At 42.7% G+C, this 22,241-nt stretch overlaps 1 protein-coding gene across 1 annotated transcript in view; it reads left to right on the top strand.

The window, feature by feature from the left end:
• The first annotated feature begins 2,492 nt into the window (after positions 1–2,492).
• Positions 2,493–22,241, top strand: part of LOC107392944 (collagen alpha-1(XXIV) chain) — a 127,636-nt gene continuing 107,887 nt past the window's right edge. Inside the window, exons 1-2 of the mRNA XM_015971025.3 lie at positions 2,493–2,765; positions 18,163–18,233. Of these exons, the coding sequence (XP_015826511.3) occupies positions 2,713–2,765; positions 18,163–18,233 (124 nt within the window). The 5' untranslated portion in view covers positions 2,493–2,712. The remainder of the gene's footprint in view (positions 2,766–18,162; positions 18,234–22,241) is intronic.

The raw sequence follows: 22,241 nt of genomic DNA, 5'->3' as shown, positions 1-22,241 counted from the left end.
ATGATAAAAATTAACCTCCTTACCTTCTGTAGACGCCTCCCGAGTGACTACTGAGCCTACAGCCGGTTCGTTTGGACCGTTGACCATTACAGGGTTATTTAAGCAGAATTTATCAAGACCTGCTGGACTTGACTCCCAGATTCACCAGAAGTGCTACATTTTGATGCTGCTTGTCATATATACTCTTGTAAATAACTACAGAATCCAAAGTGAATGTTTGTAATGTGGAACTGAGGACATTGTGCAGGTTTCTGAAAATAATTTTGCATGGATTGCATTGAAACATGGGCTGCACAGAGGTGCAGTGACTAGCACGAAGGTCCTGGGTTCAATTCCTGGCCTGAGGTCTTTCTGCAAGCAGTTTGCATGTTCTCCCTGTGCACACGTGGGTTCTCTCCGGGTACTCCGGCTTCCTCACACAGTTTAAAAATGACTGTCAGGTTGATTGGTCTATCTAAATCAGGTGTCACCAACTCCAGTCCTCGAGACCCATCCTGCTAGTTTCCTGTGTTTCCTGCTCTACCACACCTGAATGAAGCACACATGAAAATGGCTGAAAAGTCCATCTGAATTTACCCTCAAATTTCTCACTGGCAGAGCTGCTTCTCCTGCTGTTTCCTGCGTTCTCTGTAACCAGTTCGAAGGTCTCTCCTGCGAGGCTGCACGTAAACACACGTTCCACATTCACATTTGCAACAGTGAGTGTATTTTTTAAACATTAATCTGAAATCCCATGCAGCCTACTTGGAGTTGTTCCTTCCAATGAGAAGCTCTGGAGGTGAAACTACAAAAAAATAAAAACATAAAAACAGAGTGTGCAGGTGGGAATTTGTTCCGCTGAGACCTGCAACCAAAGTTTGCAAAAAGGACTCCAGAACAATTCCAGCAAATGCAAACGTGAGTTTATATTCATGAAACACATAAAAATGAATTTAAAAAGTTGCCAAATTAAAGAGACATGTGGCCCTTGAGCAACACGTGATGGGAATCAGAATCAAGTCTGGACTTTATACAGTTCTATCAAGAACACAGAACTAGCTAGGAAACATTTAACCTTCAGTAGATCAATTCTGCAGGCCAAGGAGGGAAACACCACATGTCTCAGGAAGAAGATCAGTGCCCAGTCAGCTGCTTGTGTTCATTCCTCATGAGACAAACAGGGAGAGGTGATCTGACTCTTATTATGGAACAGCGGTTACTCTTTAGGCTTGATGTTCTGGTGCCCTGCTCACCGACTGATTGATGCACATAAAATACAAATCATCATGTTGCATGTTTGCCTCAGGACATTTAACAATAAAAGTAAAACAATTTTCATTTCTCTATGGTTTTGTATGGATTCTTTGCTGCTAGTGGAAGCAAACATCTGGTGAGTGAGCTGCCATCCTCCAATACTTAATCTCATCCCATGCATATGTCCCCTCCTTGGAGACAGTAGAGGACAGTTTGACCCGTCGCTCCAGATGTGCACTCTTCTTAAAAAGAGCCTCAGATTCACTTGCAGGCACCACAAAATCTTTATTAACCTCCATGTTTATACAGTCTGCAGATTCCCTTTGAGTTTCCATGTCACTTTGGCCTCTTTTGGGTCCCTCCATGTTTGGGCATGAAACAGATCTGTCTTTTTGCTGTTTTCAGGTTGAGAAACTTTGTTCCACCTGGGACTGGAAGCAGGAACTGCCCCGGTCTCCCCCAGTTCCCTGAGCTGCAAACCATATGACCGGAGAGACCTCGGACATCACGAGGAGGATGCTGAGGTGCGTTGGGGAAAAGGGGGCAGAACTCTGCTTTTGTTGGGTCATAAAACCTTTATGTGGGGGAAAAAATAAAAGTTGTGGTGCAGATAACAGAAATGAGGGGTTGTATTTTCAGGAGAAGCATCTGCAGTGTTGCGTAAAGACAATGAATACTCTAAATGCCAGAGAAAATAACTTTTATGATTCTTCTGGAGGTAAATCTCCAGATGGAAAATCCATTTCGTTCAAACGTTTTCATTTATTTGAAGATTACCTCAATTATTTAATGTTAAAAGTTTTATTTTCTGAGTCTGCTGACTTTTAAACATTCCCTAAATGCACTAAAAAGAGGAACAACTGAAATTGGAACCATAAAAGTCCCGTTTAAGGGTCACACACACGGTAGTTAAAACAGACATCAGCAACCGGAGGACACAAGCCAGAAGCCTCTGTGTGATGTCACGAGCAAGTCTGGAGAAATTCAACACCACCAGCTGGTTGGAGTTGTGATGGGGTGAACACGGGTCCACTCGCATCGGTGCAAGTCAAGGCACATAGCTGCAACCACCGCCTGGAGAAAAGAGACGCACAGAAGCGAATCTGGTGTTGAGCTGGAGACCAAGAGGAAGCCTCACTCTGTGTTTCTCTCTGAGCAGTCCACACACACGGACAGTCAGACAGACAGACAGACAGACAGTCAGACAGACACCGCTCCTCCTCGAGACGACCCTATCCTTTTACGCGTCTTTGCCTTGGATAGAGCCAGCCCGATCATTGCGCGCCGCGGAGCGCAGCCGGTCCAGCTGGTTTTTGGTAAAGAAAGTGAGAGAGGTCTCACCTCGGCGCCGTGAGATGAAGACTTTCTGAGTCTCCGTGCACCTTGGCTGTTCCCAGAGGGCTGGCCCATGCGCAGGCATCCCCGTGAGCGTGATTCTGTTTTCACCCAGATCTCTGCTGCCTGGACAAATGCATACAAATGCATTTAGGATCTCAACGGACAAGGAGTGGACTTGTTTCCGCGGCTGCAACGTAAGTGAAAGTTTCATTAAACGGAGAGTTTTGTATCTGCAAATAAAACAGTTAAGTTTCCCCCTAGTTCAGGTGCGCGCGTGAGCTGAAGAGTTTTAGATTATTTGACCGTCTCCCTGACAGGGGCGCTCCTCGATTAAACAAAGTCCCAGTGCAAGATCCAGGCTTTGGCCACCAGAAACAGACTCAAAATCATTTTTTGGGCTCTTATTTCTATTTTTATTTGTTTGTGTTTATCTTTCATTTTTTACATCTAGAAGAATCCACCATCTGTGACTGATCTATCCCCACGTGATACATTCAGAGATTCTGTTTTATATTTATAGAAAGCAGCAGGCCTTGCTTTGAACTCACCACACGAACATCCCCTCTCAGAGCTGAAAGCCATGTGGGACGCTTCACTCATTAGGATGAGTTGGAAAATAAACAGTTGGGGAAAGGAGAGACAAGATGAATGGGAATGTCCTGGGAGAATATTCAACACAGGATAAATCACTGTGGTCTAAACCTGTCTGGGAACAACAGTCAGGGAGACAAAAATGCATTTAGTGTAGACATTTGCACCTTTGACATCCAGCATGCAGGTTTTGTTGTCCTCCTGGCTCTTCATCAGAAATATGCAAGCCTTCATTTATCAGCAAATGTATTATTATCGTCTGCACTCGTTCACTAATCTCCTCCAGGTTTAAATAAAACAAAAACTGAAGATGAGATCATAAAGTCTTGTTGTCGTCAACGTCTTTAAAAGCAAAGTAAATCTTTCTTTTTCACGATTAGAATGAGAGCCTTATGGCAGCAGAGAGAGCCCATGTGGCTTCCCTTGACAACGTTAGTGTGTATGCATCAGTGGTTGACTGGCTTTTGGACTCCAGACAATCACCCACTGTCTTCCAGTGCTGGCAGCGGTTGGTCCGTGTGGCTGCTGAAATACAGACTCTTACTTATAGTTTGATGCACACCAGACTGAGAGCATCCTGACCCACCACTGCTTCCAAGTTCTCACAATATGTCGAGCAGATATGAGAGGGAGTGGGGTTAGGATGGTGCAGCTCATCCTCAAAAAGTGCCTTTATCAGTAATCTAATCAACCAGCAAGGTGCCACAGATGATGAAACCCATGAGATGTTTCATTGTCATGGTCCTTTTTTACCTTTATTATCACACTGAATAGAAATAATTACAGTTGTCAGGCAGGAAATCCTGCAAAGAAGCTCTTAAAACAGTAGATAATGAAGGCAAAAATGGGTGAAAATGAGACTAAATGCACAGCATATCCAGAAGAGATTAGCTTTTGTGATTTTTCACAGCTTTTCTCATATTTTTAAAACACCAAATCCGTGTTAGGATAAACAGAAACGTCTGTGATTTTCGGTTTTCATGGACATTTTTATTGTCTGATTCCCACAAATATTCCAACAGCTATGTCCTTTTTCAAAACTAAAGTCTCACATGCTCAAGTTTGTGCGTGTTTCTTATTGTTGACATTTTCACAAGTGAATTGGTTACATCTCAGCTTCCTTCTGCAGCACACATACGTATTTACCATTGTTTCTATATCAGTATCAGTTATTATACCTCCTTAGTAGAGCCAATTTAAAGTCAGGCACATGCCCGGGCAGCCTGGTGCTGCCGCAGAGTTTGATATAAATGCATACTTACGTTCCCGATTAACATTTGCATAATAAATGTTCTAAAAACACAAAGTGAAGACTTAAAATTTAGGGTTCAACGGCAGATTAAGCTGATGTTATTAGTGACGTTTTAGCATGCAAACATCTAGATATCGCTCATGAAAACCGGCCCATCCACTGAGAAAAACCCATAGTTGTTGACCTCTGCTCTATGCATCAGTGGTTCTGGGTATTTAGTCCCGAAGCGTGTTTGTTTTAAGTCTCCCAACATCTGCAGGTCCCTCTGCTACAGGTCTGAGTAACGACGGGCAGAGATTTACTCACAGCTCTTTGTCTGCCCTGTCTTGTGGACAGAGTCAATCTTTGCTCTGGTCTGCTGTGACCTTTTGGCGCCAGGTGATAAATAAACCCCGTGCAAAACTTTAAATCAGCGACGAGCTGGGAAGAACTTTAGATTAGAGTATTAAACACTGGGCAAATGAAACCCTATTCGCATTTGTTCCCTGGCTGTCATTCATCTGGGAGAACCTCTTTCATGATGAAGTTGTCCTGATCAGGAGCAGGCAGCGAAGCTGAAACACAGCCAGGTGGAAAAACGCTACTGGCAGCAGATCAGTCAGTTGTTCCTCTGCGGTAATCTAAATCTTTAACAGCGACTCTCTGTGGTGCACTTCCAAAAATGACCGCAGGTGTTTCTGAAACAGGAGAGGGACAGAAATAGTTCGTTCAAGGTGACTCGACCAAAAGCAGGTCTACAGGAATTTTATTAGCACAGCTTGCTTTTGTTGACCCATTTTTTTGTACTTAAGAGTTGTTTTGGGCAGATTAATGGCTGCTCGGTTACTCAATACCTTATTTATTTGTTAAGCGCAATGCCAAACGAGGCATGTTAACAGTAGGTTCAAAACGCCAGCAGTCATAAACTCACTTCCCGATACAAATCGATGATGAATGCAGGAAAACCGCTTCCTTTTCTTTCCTTGTGGGGACTGTGAATCCAAACCCAACAGGTTTTCTGCTATCTGGCAGAGCCAACAGAGCACTCAGCCTGTTTCTCAGCTGAATGAATCATTGATAGAGATCCAAGACGATTTCAAAGAAACGAGATCTGTTCCTGCAGGAACGATACCCTGCAGAAGTTGCCTTGACACGACACCCACTCCCCACATAGTGGTATTTCCCTTGGTCAACAGTGCTGTGTTTGGGGAGCTTTGTCTTGCTTTCACTCAGGACTGGGAATCATCTAACAGGCTAACTATTGCAGGAACTAAGCTTTAGAAAACAAAAACAATACTAGTTACTGCAGCAAAATGTCGACTAGAGTCTATGATGCATACCTGGATGACAGCGAGCATCAACGTACGCTTCGTTTTTTTATTATTTAACCAGGATGGACCCTTGAGATTTAAAATTATATTTACAAGAATGTCCATGCAGCAGCTCAGTCAGAACAACAGAGCAAAACACAGAGAACGTTTCACACATGTAGGTTTCAGAGCTTTAAATAGCCTTCGAGACTCCACTCTGCAAGACAGACAGGAAAAAAAAGTTGTCTGGGCATCAGATGGCCTCACACACACACACACACACACACACACACAGACACACACACACACACACACACACACACACACACACACACACACACACACACACACACACACACACACACACACACACACACACACACACACACACACACACACACACACCACGAGAGTGAACTACCAGATTTGAAACAGAACCAGTTACCTTCTAGCCCTCTAAATGTCGGCCCTTTTTCAGCCGGTAAACTACTGGATTAATATAATCCCATCTCGTTTCTCTATTGCTGTAGGCAGTGTTGTGCCCAAACGCGTTCATTGAACGATCGTTTGTGAATTTGTTCATTTTTTCGTGAACTGAACTCGTTCGTGTTTTGCCTGACGAGTGTAAAAGTAAGTGTGTTCGTCTTGGCGTGCGTAAATGGGTTTATGAACGCGTTCTTTCGCCGTTCTAGCTCCAAATCTCCACGGAGCTTTTCCCGTGTCGGTACAGGATCTGTTCGGGTAGAACCTGCAAATGTGGCCAAACATGGGCAGTAGCGGTTGGTGCGGCGTCTACTCTTCTACGTCTATGCTGTGTGCAGGAGTCAAAGTTCATTCAGAAAAATTTAAACGGGACTTAACTGAAAGATTATACATTTTTTAATGTTTTGCACTTTGAGTTTGCTACCTCAGCCTGCTTCCTAAGGTTGTTTAATAATTTCCCATTAAAAAAAAATGTTTTCCTCATGTTATTGAGAATATACTGTAGGGTAAAAACTGCAGCTGGGTATGAGTGTGGACTGAACGGGTGCCAACTATTGGACAATTATTTCATAAGTTTATATATATATATATATATATATATATATATATATATATATATATATATATATATATATATATATATATATATATATACAGTGGGGCAAAAAAGTATTTAGTCAGCCATCGATTGTGCAAGTTATCACACTTAAAATGATGACAGAGGTCAGTAATTTACATCATAGGTACACTTCAACTGTGGGAGACAGAATGTGAAAAAAAATCCATGAATTCACATGGCAGGATTTTTAAAGAATTTATTTGTAAATCAGGGTGGAAAATAAGTATTTGGTCACTTCAAACAAGGAAAATCTCTGGCTCTCACAGACCTGTAACGTCTTCTTTAAGAAGCTTTTCTGTCCTCCACTCGTTTCCTGTATTAATGGCACCTGTTTGAACTCATTATCTGTATAAAAGACACCTGTCCACAGCCTCAAACAGTCAGACTCCAAACTCCACTATGGCTAAGACCAAAGAGCTTTCGAAGGACACCAGGAAAAGAATTGTATACCTGCACCAGACTGGGAAGAGTGAATCTACAATAGGCAAGCAGCTTGGTGTGAAAAAAATCAACTGTGGGAGCAATTATCAAAAAATGGAAGACATACAAGACCACTGATAATCTCCCTCGATCTGGGGCTCCACGCAACATCTCAGCCCGTGGGGTCAAAATGATCATGAGAACGGTGAGCAAGAATCCCAGAACCACACGGGGGGACCTGGTGAATGACCTGCAGAGAGCTGGGACCACAGTAACAAAGGTCACCATCAGTAACGCACTACAACGGCAGGGAATCAAATCCTGCAGTGCCAGACGTGTTCCGCTGCTGAAACCAGTGCATGTCCAGGCCCGTCTGAAGTTTGCCAGAGAGCACATGGATGATACAGCAGAGGATTGGGAGAATGTCATGTGGTCAGATGAAACCAAAGTAGAACTTTTTGGTATAAACTCAACTAGTCGTGTTTGGAGGAAGAAGAATACTGAGTTGCATCCCAAGAACACCATACCTACTGTGAAGCATGGGGGTGGGAACATCATGCTTTGGGGCTGTTTTTCTGCTAAGGGGACAGGACGACTGATCCGTGTTAAGGACAGAATGAATGGGGCCATGTGTCGTGAGATTCTGAGCCAAAACCTCCTTCCATCAGTGAGAGCTTTGAAGATGAAACGTGGCTGGGTCTTCCAACACGGCAATGATCCCAAACACACCGCCCGGGCAACAAAGGAGTGGCTCCGTAAGAAGCATTTGAAAGTCCTGGAGTGGCCTAGCCAGTCTCCAGACCTCAACCCCATAGAAAATCTGTGGAGGGAGTTGAAAGTCCGTGTTGCTCGGCGACAGCCCCAAAACATCACTGCTCTCGAGAAGATCTGCATGGAGGAATGGGCCAAAATACCAGCTACTGTGTGTGCAAATCTGGTAAAGACCTATAGTAATCGTTTGACCTCTGTTATTGCCAACAAAGGTTATGTTACAAAGTATGGAGTTGAATTTTTGTTATTGACCAAATACTTATTTTCCACCCTGATTTACAAATAAATTCTTTAAAAATCCTGCCATGTGAATTCATGGATTTTTTTTCACATTCTGTCTCTCACAGTTGAAGTGTACCTATGATGTAAATTACTGACCTCTGTCATCATTTTAAGTGGGAGAACTTGCACAATCGGTGGCTGACTAAATAGTTTTTTGCCCCACTGTATGAGGAAAAATAACTATGAACTAGTTCAGTTTTAAAACAAACTAGTTTGTATTAAAACGTATGAACTGAACTTTGAACTAGTTCCTTTTTTAAACGAACGTTCCCAACACTGGCTGTAGGTACTTTTCAGCTCTTGAGGCATGTTTCTTTTATTGGCTGTGGAATGTCGCACCTTTTCCCTGGATGGGGAACAGGTGACACATGCAGCCAATACGGTTTCTACTTTAACTCAAACATTCTCTCTCTCTCTCTCTCTCTCTCTCTCTCTCTCTCTCTCTCTCTCTCTCTCTCTCTCTCTCTCTCTCTCTCTCTCTCTCTCTCTCTCTCTCTCTCTCTCTCTCTTATCTCTCTCTCTCTCTTATCTCTCTGTTTCATTTCCCCTCTTGTTGTCTTCTTCCCTCCCCTTTTCCCATTCCCAACTGTTCTGATTATATTTCTTCTCTTCAAGCCAGCAGGATCATGTCAGTGAGGGAAAACAAACATGGCTGCCCACCTCATGGCTAGCACTAGAAGTCCCAGAGAAGGGTCATTTAACATTTCTACCTTTGGAACCCAGAGATGGGTCGAGCGACCTGAAGGATTTTAGCTAACATATAATGTATAATGAGTTGTGAACAGCCACTTTTGTTTTGTAAACAAGGTTTTCCAGGACCAGCTGTGAGCAAAGACCAGAAGCATTTGTGTCTAAGTCAAGAGGACTGAAATTTCAGCATGAGAAATATACAAAAGAACAACTGTTATTTGTTTCCATGCTTTTTATTTTTGTCATAAAAATGATACAAAAAATACAAGGAATAAAACAATTTCACACATATTTACACTAAGCTGCAGTGGGGGGCTGCGTGTGTGTGTGTGCATGTGTGTGTGTGTGTGTGTGTGTGTGTGTGTGTGTGTGTGTGTGTGCGAGCGTGCGTGTGTGCGTGCATGCGTGTGAGTGAGTGGCATCAGCACTCACTCAGTAGTCCGTCTGCGCTGTCGGAACATACCTGGCACTGCCAGGGTATGACTCTGGTACATTTGCCACATGTATATTTGTAGCAGTCAACACATCTCACAGTTGCACAATTGTTTGTGCAACGATGATTGACCTGACACTTTGCCCTTTTGCCAGGGCTGGGTGTGGAAGGTTTTTGCTGAAGCAGTTTCTCCTTGCGTGCCTTATTTTCACTCACACGACTGTCACCCAACTCTTTTGCAAGCTTAACCAGGAAGTTCACCCGTCTCTCCTGCACCCCCAATGCATGCCTGATAAAGCACATGTGCATTCAGTGCTGCCATGTCAATCATGTTGTAGAACACGGCGACTGGCCATATCCGTGTTCCTGCATGCACGCTGTACTCCCGCACCATTTGGTCCATCACATCCACACCGCACTTCGTGCTGTTATTTTGTGTGACCGTGCTTGGCTTGCTTATGGTGGTAACTTCAGTCTCAACCTTGCTGTGCAAGCTGCTGAGAACGTATACAGCCTTCTTCCGTTTGGGCGCGTATACTGTCAGTGTGGCACCAGTGGTTGAAAACACCTGAGTGGTGAATTCAGCGGTCCATCTGTCTAGCGGATTGAGGAATTTCCTGGAGACTTTTGTTGACTGTGCTGAGGATAGTGGTTTTCCGGCTAAGCAGTCGTTGTGCAAGTGACAGTGATATAAAGAAATTAGAAATTGGTTACAGTTCTGCCCTTGTCCATGAATGGTTCCATTAGCCTCATCACTACACTCTCAGACAGTCTCTCCCCACTGGGACGACTACGGTCCTTGCCAAGATATGGGAGGACATTGCAGATGCACTTTGATTTCAAGTCGCAAGCCACCCAAAACTTGATGCCAAACTTATCCGGTTTTGTTGCAATGTATTGTAGGAAACAGCAGCGAGTCTTTGACGGGAAAAGCTGTTCATCAATAGTGATGTGTTGACCAGGGTTGTAGGATGCGATGCAGTTGGTGACAAACGATCCCCACACATCGGAGATTGCAGCAAACTTATTGGTCTCCGCTCGCTCACTGCGTGTGAACATGTCATCAAAGCGTGTGTGTCGCATGATGTCTCTGAAGTGGTTTCGGGCCATAGTTGCAATGATCCTTGGGTTTGCCAGGTTTGCTGACCAGCTGTCACGTAGTGATGGAACCTTGGTCACCCCCCGCAAGATAATGACTGCAATAAATGCCATTAGTTCAGGGAGATCCAAGAACCAGTCCACCTGCTCCGTGTGACGTGCATGCTGAGTAGTCCATTCTTGAATGGTTCGAAGCATGTCAAGAGTGATAAAACAGAGGAAGCTCTGAAGGCGACTCCAGATACATCGTTTGGCCTTAGCCGTTGGCTCTCCAGCTGTGGCGTAAGGTTCTACTGGAGTGATATGGAGACATGTACCCACTTGTTTTTCACACCACACTGTGCCATTGTTACGGCTACCAGCCTGGCCATTGGGATGCAGGAGCCAGGATCACCCAGCCCCGGTGATCAGCCTGACACCGCCCCTCCTCCTCCTCTCTTCCAGGCTGCTGAGGAGCACAGCTGATCTGAATCCTGCTGATGATCAACACCTGGATAAAAAGGCTGTGCCTTCAGCAGTCTGGGAGGCAGCAGTGCAGGGGTTCTGCTGGCCTCCAGGCCTCATTTTGTTTTCAACCCCTTTGATTGGAGGTCTCTGTCAGCTCACTCCCCAACCGAGCTGTCTTTTTTGGTAGAGCCGTCTCCTCATCTGCAAGATAAGCAATTTAAAATAAACTTTTTGTTTGGTTCTAAATAAAAAGAGATAGGTAGGAAATGAAAATAGGTAGTTTGAGAAATCTAACCTGAAGACAGCTCAGAGTCCGAATCTGGTTGAAGGACAATGTCTTCTCCATCTGAGTCACAAGGGTTGGCCTTGCTCACGATCAGTTCCAATGCCTGTTGAGTGGTTAGCCTCCTCTGCATTTTGTTTCTTGTCAACAAAATAGGTGAAGCAGTCACCTATTTATCCTCCACAGCACAAAAGGCTGCATGCAAATTTCATCTCTCCTCCCCCCTGCTGATTCCTCTGGCAATGGCCACATTTACAAATGAAGGGATGCTAATTGGCGCTATCAGAGTCATCAGTGAGGACTTTGACCCTGCTTCAGGACTTCGGGGGATGTTGAAATTCTTGGGACAAACAGTTTTGAAGATTGCTGCCATCACACACACCACAATGTCTGATGGTTTACAAGATGAGAGCACACTGTGATCCGGCTCTCTTTAGTCTTGCGCAGCTACATATTTAGCAGGACTACCATCTCTTTGTGGGCTCTGAAGAGCCTCCGCATGTCAGCAGAAGAAATTATGATGCTAGTTGCTGTACGTTGTGTCAGCTACTGCTGCTGCAGATGTGATTAACTTGGATTGACTATAAACAGTTGTTTGGAAGGTTTATTATAAATAACCTCATATGATGTGGATTTTAACGATTAGGAAGAGACAAAATTTGTTTTAAAAGTCTCAAACTCATTTGCTCACATTTTAAAGGTGCGGTTGACCGAATAAACATTTTTAATGATTATTTCTGATTAAAATTCATGAAGGCTGAACATGAAAATAGTGTCCTACACCTATCTGCTGCATTGGCTCCTGGTAGAAAATAGATGGTGAAACTCTAGGATTAGGAAATCCTGACAGATCTACGTCACAATGTGAATTAGCATTCATGGACTCACCCATCTTGGCTCCTGACAGGGAAGTCTGTTGTTGATTTAACATCCAGGAATCAGCAGACAACATCATGACAAGGAGAAGCTAACGGCTAGCATTAGCAACTACAAAACATTGCAAAACTCCCCCAGGATTGTGTTATTTATGGAGATAAAACATCCACATTGCAAGTCAGTGGTAGATTCTCTTTATCCAATCTGAGGATAGATGTCCAAATATCAGGAAATAAGACTCTAAAATTTGCTGTCTGTAGCACAGCTGTGATGTGGGTAACTTAATTTCCTGGTAATGGTGCACTGGCATATTGTTTTCCCCTTGAGAACTATTAACAAGGCATTTCTGCCTACTGGAGACCATTGAAAATGTACTGATTAAATAAGTCACCCACACCTTAGCTGCGGTCTCCTGTGAAAATGCTGTGGTGCTCCAGTTTTCAGGAGTAGTGCGGGGGTTGAAAACAGCAGGATTACAATTCTAACACGCCTCTGATTGGCTAACAGCTACAACTTTCCTTTGTCACTGCCTTTGTTAGCGACTATCAGAATATTGTAAAGCATATTCTCTTGAGTGAAACATGCAGCTTTGGTGTGCCATCTCCCCGAGTAACACAATCCTGAATGTGTTTCATCATGTCATACAGTTGCTAATGCCAATGGTTAGCTGCAACTGGCCGAGATGCACTCTTCTATCTCCCGGCTGCAAAATCAATACAACCTTCCTTGGTTGTAAGCTGCCCTGTGGCCCAGAAGAAACTGGCTTTTTCAGACCCATTCATTTTCGGGGGTTGAACGATGTTTTCACGTGCATTTGTAGCCGATTTGTCAGTGAACAAGACCTTTAATGCATATTAGAGTTCAGGTAATTATTGTAAAAACGTAGGAGGTATACAAGTTACACAACAAACAAGTAATCCTTATCTTAGCTACTTAAGTATCTCACTGAACCCTAAAGATGAATCGGTGCAAAGCTAAGAAGCTTAAGTGTTCCGTGGTTGTCTTAATCCCCAGTCTCAGGCACATCAAGCTCCTTCTGGCCTTAAAACGTCCAGACAGAGTATCAGGATTAGTGCCTTCATCAGTCACCTACCAAGGTATTAGAAATGTCTACTGCCCTCTGGTGGAGGATCTACAGGTGGCAATGTTAATGTTATATGAGTTAAAGGAGCTGCCATCGCCTTCATTTCATCATGATTTATTACTTTGTTCATCTTTGAGCTACCCTCAGTTTGTCTTCACACGTTGATTTATTATCAAGCTGCACAAAATATTACGAACTTATTGTCACAATATCAACATTGCTAAGGACTTCAGGACTGCAATAACTGGTACACTTCTACTGCTGTTCATTCAAGCTTTATGTTTATGTTTATTTATTTAGCAGACACTTTTATCCAAAGCGACTTACAATTTATAACCTATAGGACATGTTGTGATCTGTGGGGGAAACCGGAGTACCCGGAGGAAACCCACGCATGCATGGGGAGAACACGCAACTCCACGCAGAAAGGCCGCAGCCGAGTTTCGAACCTGCAACCTTCGCGCTGTGAGGCAACAGTGCTAACAACTGCGCCAACCATGCAGCTTGACATTGTAATGAATGTTTTCCGTCATTAGGACCATAACTACCCAGACTTTTGGGGATTTGTCTAGGTTCGATTTACACCGTGAGTTAATCATGCAGAGTTTTGGCCTGATTGACCTGATTCTCCCCCTCCAGCAATCTTGAGGACACGCTTGATTGCATAAAGATAATCTTATTGGATATTCCTGCAGTGTGTGATGAGAGTGCTCTGGTCTGTTCAGAAGAACGTCGGGACTGCTCCGATCACAAATCAGGAATATTTGACTTGTTGGATTGACTCCATATCTGCGAGTGTGTGGTGTGTTCTGTGTACAAATGAGTGTCTAGCCTGTTGAATGTGGTGTGTAGCTAGGGCTGTTCGATTATGGCAAAAATAATAATCACGATTATGGTGACTGAAATTGAGTTCACGATTATTTAGGACAATTTTTCTATTCATGTTGATTTTATTTGTTTTTATTCAGTCATAAAATTTAAGATTTAAAAAGTCAAGAAGGGGGTCTGAAAAGCTATTAGAAATAGCGTCAAAGTCACCAAGTTGGCAACACTGTGGGAGGAGCGCTTCATTTGCAACTCAGGGCAGCGCAAGTGGGAGGAGCAAATAATCGGCTTGTTTTGTTTTTCATAATCGTTCAAAACTCAGATCGTAATTATGATTAAAATTCGATTAATTGAGCAGCCCTATGTGTAGCCAATCAGATATTACGGTGACAGAAGTATGCTGCACAGTGTCAAGAATCCAAATGCTTCTCGTCTTCCACCATGTTTGTTTACTCCAAAGACAGATCTGGTCTCGGGAGGTTTTGTGAGATTTCCCGTCTGACTGGGGAATGTTTCTGTAAAGGTTTTTGCCACGTTGGCGCACACCTCACACTGTCGGACCAAACCTGGTATATCCGTGATTTTTTAACGATCGCTTGTGGGGTTTCTCATGTGTTGTCCAACAATGTCAAAATCTTTCTCTCTCCATTCTTCATTCCTTGGAGAACAGCTAAGCTGCTAAAAAGACAATTTAATCCTTAATTTTTCTTCTCTAATAATTTATGCACAAAATAAGTAGTGATACTAAAATAACAAAACATGTCCCAATGTCTTTGCTGTAATCTTAGATGTGCAAATGATCAGTCATAGCATTTAAACATGCAAGAATAAAGATTTGTTCAGTGTGATCTCTGGGTTTAGAGTCTATGGCTGCAACAGAATAACTCCTGCACAGCTGTGAGCTGGACAAACCAATCATCAACCAAAGAAATGTCAAATTTTTGACAATGCTGCTTTTAAGAGCCATGGATGAGCAAAACGAGAGAAAGTGATAGACTGGATTTTTCAGTGTTTCCAGCAAATGGGTTCACTTAGAAAATTTGTCTCAGAAACACAATATTAGAACTCCGGCTCAACACTCGTCCCTCTAAATCTGAGCGGCAGCTTTCTTCTCTTGGTTGAAGCTGCTTGTCGAAGTCACGCTTCCATTAGCAGCATTAAAGCATTATTAGGGTACTATGCACTTCAACCCCCCCCCCCCAAAAAAAAATCCATCACTGTCTGGAAACAATAAAACATGACAGCGTAATGCTCTCTTCGTGGCTTTTGACCATATTTTCAGACATAAAAATGTCAAGGTTATATGCCTACAGAGAAAACAGTTGACTTTAAAGATCTCCTGGTTTCTGTTTTGCATTTTGCAACCTTTTATTTCTTCCTAGATCAGGCATTAAAAGGCTTGTTAAATCGTTACTGAATGTGAAAATGATTTTATTGATTTTGAAGGTAAAAACTTAGAACTGCACTCATCTCATGTTGCTTTATTTAAATCTCCAAAATTTAGTATTTATAGACCAAGTCCACTCACATTTTTTCAATAGTGGTCTGTGAGAAAAAAAAAACTCCCACACTCCTGTTTCAGGATGTCTAAGAAAGCCAGAGGCGCTTAGAGCAGAACACGGTAGGATTTGGAGTTTTTATTCTCCGTATATTCAGACATCTGCTTCTTATTGACAAACAGACACAAATAACACAAGCCTGGAAGAGTTCTGTCATGTTGTGGAGTTGCTAATGCTAGCAGTTAGCTTCTATTGACCCTTTGCAACGACGTCACCTAATCACGTGGGTCCACCACGGTGGACGGCAAAAGCATGTAAACAGTGAGTGACACGATTAAACAAAGGGAAAAGTGGAGCCTGAAATTATTTTTGCGATCAAAACAAAAACAAAACTCCTCCAGCATTCCTTCAACTAGTTCATGCCCAGCAGTTATCAGAAGATGTAGCGCATCTAGCGGGGGCTCATAGAGAGTGGTATGTTAACTAGCTTACCAACGTTAGCTTACGTTCTCTCTGCAACTGTTCACTGATGTAAACATGTTGCTAACTCTGGATTTATAACTTTATGTTATAAACAGCGTTTCACTTTACACCAAAGCTGATTTTTTAAAAGTCCAGATCCCTACCAGCTCCTGTTGCTGGTGGTGTTACCGGGTTCAGCTGCTGCTCTCACACCGGAATGAGAAGATCTCTGAACGCCGACGCTCATTTAAATAAATAACGTAATTTTATTACACGTAATCATACATCGGAGCTTTAATATTGTTAATAATTATCTCGCTTTACACTACAGTGGATGGAGCGCAGCCTCCATGGTGAAATACCCGTCCACCAGGATTATCAATCACTTGTATAAACACGTCACATTTATCCCTGTCCCTGTCTTCCTCGTGAAATAAATGAACGTTAATCTTACCTGTTAAAAACATGTTCGCTGCAAATCTGAGGCTGCTAGTCCGCTTGATTGCTTGATCGCTGCAGTTCGTCTCCGTCCCCAGTCTCCATCAAAGTTATTAAAAAGAAAAAACGAGTTGAGTTTATGTCCTTGTCTCTTAGTGCAGCCAACCACGCAGCAAGCTAAAACCATTTTACTGTCAAATCAACTAAATAGAAGTGATAAAAGGCTACAAACTGGCTTGTTTTGGCTACCTTCACTGGAGTTTCTACGGATGTAAACAATCTTTTTGCCGTCCATCATGGCGAAGGGGGCGGTCACATGAGTGGCGTGATATCACGTGCAAAGGGTCAATAGCCTAGATGTGTTCTGCTCTCTGAGTACAGAAGGGCCTTCCCCACCAGCATCGGCTCCACACCGCCGAATAGCCCCAGCCTGGCCCGGTTGATTTCACACATCCTTGCAATCAATGCAAGGAATGCAGTCAGAGACTTTCTCTCCTCCTAGTAATCAGCATGATAATGAACTGTGCATGCTGTAAGCCATGGTTTCTCAACCTTTTTCAGCTAAACGCCCCCCCCCCCCCCCCCCAAATCATGTTGAAATCCCTTACTGCCCACCAATGTCCCATGCAGAGAAATGGAAAGTTTTTTAAAATAAAAATCATAATAATAAAATAAATAAATAAACAATTCAGCCTTGAGTTTGAAACTGTTTCATACAAATATGTCATAAAAAAGTATCAGCCCTTACAGTGTAAGCCCACGTGGGCTGATTCTACCCACCAATCGGAGGCTTTCCCTAATGGGAGGAGTGAATTTTAGCCAGCCTATCAGTCAGAGTGAGTGTGTTGGCCCTAGTCAGCCTGAAGCAGACCACCTCGGGAAGAGGGCTGAAAAACAGTCTGGCTGCACCCTGAACAAAGGCAGGCTTTGCTATTATGGACATTTTCGATGCTATCCAGACTAGGGATGGAGAGATTCACCAATCTGAACCGGCGGTTTGTCCATGACGGTAGCGATGTGACTGCACCGGTAGCTTCAGGTTGCATCGGTTATAACTGACGGCTAAATCACAACGTACCTTTCCATGTGTGTCTGTCGTTGGTAAAAACAATGGTTATATTGATTACTTATAGTTTACCTGCTATGTCTTTGTTCTTCGAGGCGCATTGAACACATCATTAATCTCTTAGCAGAAGCTAGGTGGTGTGCACTGTGCAGCCGCAGTGGGACAATATTGGGACAATATTAACCTGTTAACATGTTTCGTTTTCACAACATTTTCAGTACTACTTTTAGCCACTTGCTTGAAGTTTTTGATGAAAATTTATGAAATGATCAGTTTTATCTTCATTGTTGTAGTTGAAATTTATCTTGTTAAAATACTTTTGTGTGAAATTTTGTGAATATCCTTTACCTGCAGATTAATTATCAAATTTAGACTTGAATCAGATATAAAAAGACAAACCTGCATTTACTTTAAATTAGTTTTTCCTGGGGCTGGCTATGGCTGGTTTGTTGTTCTCTGTGATACTTGTTTTGGCCTCATCATCATCATCATAGACCACCAGTGTTCACATTTTGTGCCTAAAGCTTTCTGTCTTGTGATATTGCTTGCATCCAATCATTAATGCAGCAAGGCATAGAAAGCTACAGACACAAACACTGCAGTAACAGACATACTGTATAGTTTTTATGCTTTACTTTTGGCGTTAGCTGACTCATTATTAACTTTGGATGACTGGTTCACAGGTGGAACTTTCTCCTGCTCCTGTCAGTATGCTCTGCAGTGCCCGCTGGAGAAGACGACTACCTAGCTCCAGGTAAACAGCAGAACCTGTAATCAGACATTAAATACTTCTGTTCCTGCGGCTTAGTCTCTCTGACTTACTAGTTATTCATGCATCTGCACTCTAATTTTGTCAAAACCATCGCAAAAGCCTCTGAAAGTAAAATACTAAATCATAGCCATTCAGTTTTACTAACAGTGCAATGGTTGGTTATATGTTACAACAGTAATGTTGTGTGGTTTAGAGACAGTGACAACAAGGAACAAGACAAGGATGGATAGGATCAGGATTGAGCTCTGAGAACTCAGAGGAGCCAGACTGAGAGGGGTGGGACGTCTCCAGATGAGAGACATTGATTTGGTAGGTAGACGGATGCTGAAGTTGGAGCCAACAGGCAGGAGGCTGAAAAAGAAGATTGGTTAGAGATTAGGATTTGGGTCAGGTTGAGCTGGATGAAGTATCATCTCATGGTTTATCATGACACACCTGTGTGTATCATTTGCTTCTCACCTTTCTCTGTCTCGCTCTGTCGTTTCTATACAAATCTACATCAAACCTGATGTGTCCATTCTGACAGATTAACTCAGAAGGGAACACACCCAGACTGATGGAGCGGCTTATCTTAACATGTGAGACAGGTTAATTGGAATCCAGGCGGACGTTTCCTCAGGCAGAAAATGCCGAGGACATCTCAGTGCATGCTGAAATCAGCTGCGATGGTTTCCTTATGCCCACTGCAGGGGGGAAAAAATGAAATCACATCAATGACAAAGGTCTGTGTGTGTTTCTCATGTTTAGCATTTTTGTCCTTCAGTTTGTTTGGCCCTCTTTCTGAGAACAACATATGGGAAACAAATCAAACATTAAACCATTTTACATATAGTAAACTGTTAGTGACACTAAATCGTGACTGGAATCATAGTGAGTTGGTAGATTAGATGCTTTCGAGGGAAAGTAAATTATCGTAGTAGTCACAAAGTGTCTAAATCGTGTCTCAGTTTTTTCCAATTTACTCCAATTTATTTTGCAATTTGCCCAAAATCTGCTTCCAAGGTTCTCACACTTCACACACTTTGTGGCTCAGAAACTCCAGACACTCATATTAACTTGGTGACTAATTTAAAATTAGAGTCCGCCCTGTTAAATTCGCTTACATTTTTCAGCGATGCCAGAGGGGGGGCCCTCAACTCACAAAAAAAAAACCGTAATCTTTGGAAACACCCTTACAACTACGGTTCAACTTTGTCACCAAGCTTATCTCTGTTGGCAACCTGTTAAAGACACTAATTAAGAGAAATTTTACAAATGTTTTATCAAAAGGACATGATTGCAAAAGTGATAGAGTCACAATGTTTTGTCCTTTTAAATGATAAATGACCCGCACTTGTATAGCACCTCTCAGAGTAAGGACTCCAAAGCGCTTTACACTACAGTGTATCATTCATCCATTCACACACACGCACACACACACACACACACACACACACACACACACACACACACACACACACACACACACACACACACACACACACACACACACACACACACACACACACACACACACACACACACACAGATTTTTAGTTGCATTTTTGCTTTTGTCTCCAGTCAGTTGCAGAAGAGTTTCAATTAGGTCTCCAACTCCTCCTGAAATTATCTCACCTTTCTTGCTCATTCTGATTCATGAAAACTAAACTGAGAAATACTGTACACTCTTTTGTACATTCAGCCTAGAGCCCTGCACGGGCCTAAAATCTGAGCCCGTGTCCGGCCTGGCCCGAGGGGGTGGAGCCCCAGCCCGACCCGGTCCGAAAAGGTTTTCAGGATTCTCTGGCCCGACCCGAGCCCGGCTTTTTTTTTAACCTTTCATAATGTTTTAGCGTGATAGAATGCTCAGCGTTCTAATTATCTGGGAGAAGCATTCTGCAGTAAAAAAAAAAAAAGAAAAAAAGAAAAGAAAAGAAAAGAAAGAAAGAAAAACAGCATCAATGCAGCTTTTTTTTCTAACAGAGCGTATTTTTCAAGCAGCAGATGAAATTTACGAACACCATATTAATTGGATGCTTTTGTAAATTAAATCTGCTCTGAAAATGCGCTCTTGTGCAATTAGGAAAAAAAAGCAGCATTCTAATTTTCTAACTGCAGAGCGCATTTTCAGAGCGGCAGATTAAATAAACGCCCCCAATTAATACAGCGTTTGTAAATTTAATTTGCCGCTCTGAAAATGCACTCTCTAGTTAGAAAAAAGAAAAAACCAGCAATGAATGCTGTATTTTTTTAACTGCAGAGCGAATTTATTCACAGAAAAATAGAATGCTGCCGTTTTCATGAGAATAAACGAATGGTTTCTGACATCAAAGTGGACATAAAATGGCATATTAGAATAGGGGCACATGTTTCAATCGGCAGTTTGAGAATTCGTTTATATCGGCGCATTTATAAACCACACAGACCTTAACTGAGTTAACGGTGCGTGAGAAGCAGGCAGGTGCTGCTGCATTTGTGTTTCATTTTTTTTAATGAATTCGATTAAAAATAAAGGCGCCCAGCCCGGCCCGTGTCCGAGGTAATTACACAGTCGTTGGCCCGTAGCCCGGCCCTCGGGCCGTCGGGCTGGGCCGGGCTTTGGGCCTCGGGCTACAGTGCAGGGCTCTAATTCAGCGTTTATCTTCGTCATCCATTTTCTTGTTCTTTTTTTACACAATTTAGTTACTTGTTTTTTTTACCTAACATGTTTCAGCTAGTATAGTATTTGTTTTACTAAACAGTGTTAAAAAGAACTAGAAAATGCATAATCAAGATTGTACACTATTGGGAGAAAAATTGCCTTGCCAAAGTCTCTAAATTCTAGCAACACAAGAGCAAGATCAATGACAAAGCCCCCACACCTTCACCCACAGGTTTCTGAAGGGCTGAAGCCCACCACCACCATCTTGGCCATGATATGGTAGATGTTTGATATCCATTACTGTAAAATCTTAGCCAATGTGCTACAAGCTAACCAAAGCTAACAGAGGTTTGCAGGCGCTTGCAACCAGAAAAATGCAGTCAAGCCCCTTTAGCAAAACCCTGCAACTAATGTGAAGAAAATGGAAAACTTTGCAACAGTTTACATGACTTGTTGAAATCTCTCTTTCAGATCCTGTTAACCAGTCACAGCAAATCATTGTACCAGCTGATTGTGTGGAACAGAAGGAGACAGACAGACAGACAGACACAGACAGACAGATCAGATTGTGTCTTTGGATTAAAATATTGAATGCATAAACACAGAAATAGGTGGCTGATTATAAATAAATATAACTGGAGGTGATGCTATTAAATGTTACCCTGGCCTGCCAGACTCGTCCTGTTTAATTCTGCACAGAGAAAGAGTCTGGCAACTCACAGGCAGAGCGGCACATGAGGGGTGGGACTAGCCAGCTCAAAAATAACCAATCAGAAAAAAGACGGAAATGCCGACTGTACCGCGCGACGCTGTAGTTTTTTAGCTGTAGTCAAAAAATGCGTCTGGCAATGGCGTAAACATCTTATTTTTTAGAAGAAAGGCTTTTAGCGCTTCTAGTTTTAAAGACATTCAAGTAATTTACAACAGAAGAAAGAGCCACCGCGAACTCCTGCTTCAGTCGCCATGTACGACAAACTCGGTGTTGTGGTGTGTGACGTAGCTACTCAGCGCTGATTGGCTCGGTTAGAGTAGATGTGAACAAGTATTGTTTTTGATTGTTGATGTTTATTGTTTACAATATGCAAGAGTAATACTTCTCTGGTGAGCAACTGGATCAATATTGCAATTGATCTTTCTTACCTGGACCCACGGACTGATTTATGATCCTCTGCCCTCCCACTTTCTGTTCCTTGTGTTGATCTTTAATTGATGTAAATGCTGAACAAGGCATAGAGTTACATTTGAGTGCTTTTGCTTTGACTGTGCATCTGCACCTTATGCTGATTTAACATACATTTCTTTTACATGTTACAGGGCAAAAAGAATGACAGGCCAGTTTTCATAAAATATCTGCTTGCAGTTTGATTCAA

The sequence above is a fragment of the Nothobranchius furzeri genome, chromosome 8, assembly GCF_043380555.1.
Source record: "Nothobranchius furzeri strain GRZ-AD chromosome 8, NfurGRZ-RIMD1, whole genome shotgun sequence".
Classification (NCBI taxonomy): domain Eukaryota; kingdom Metazoa; phylum Chordata; class Actinopteri; order Cyprinodontiformes; family Nothobranchiidae; genus Nothobranchius; species Nothobranchius furzeri.
The sequence above is the reverse complement of the archived record's forward strand: the minus strand, read 5'-3'. Positions and strand labels throughout refer to the sequence as shown.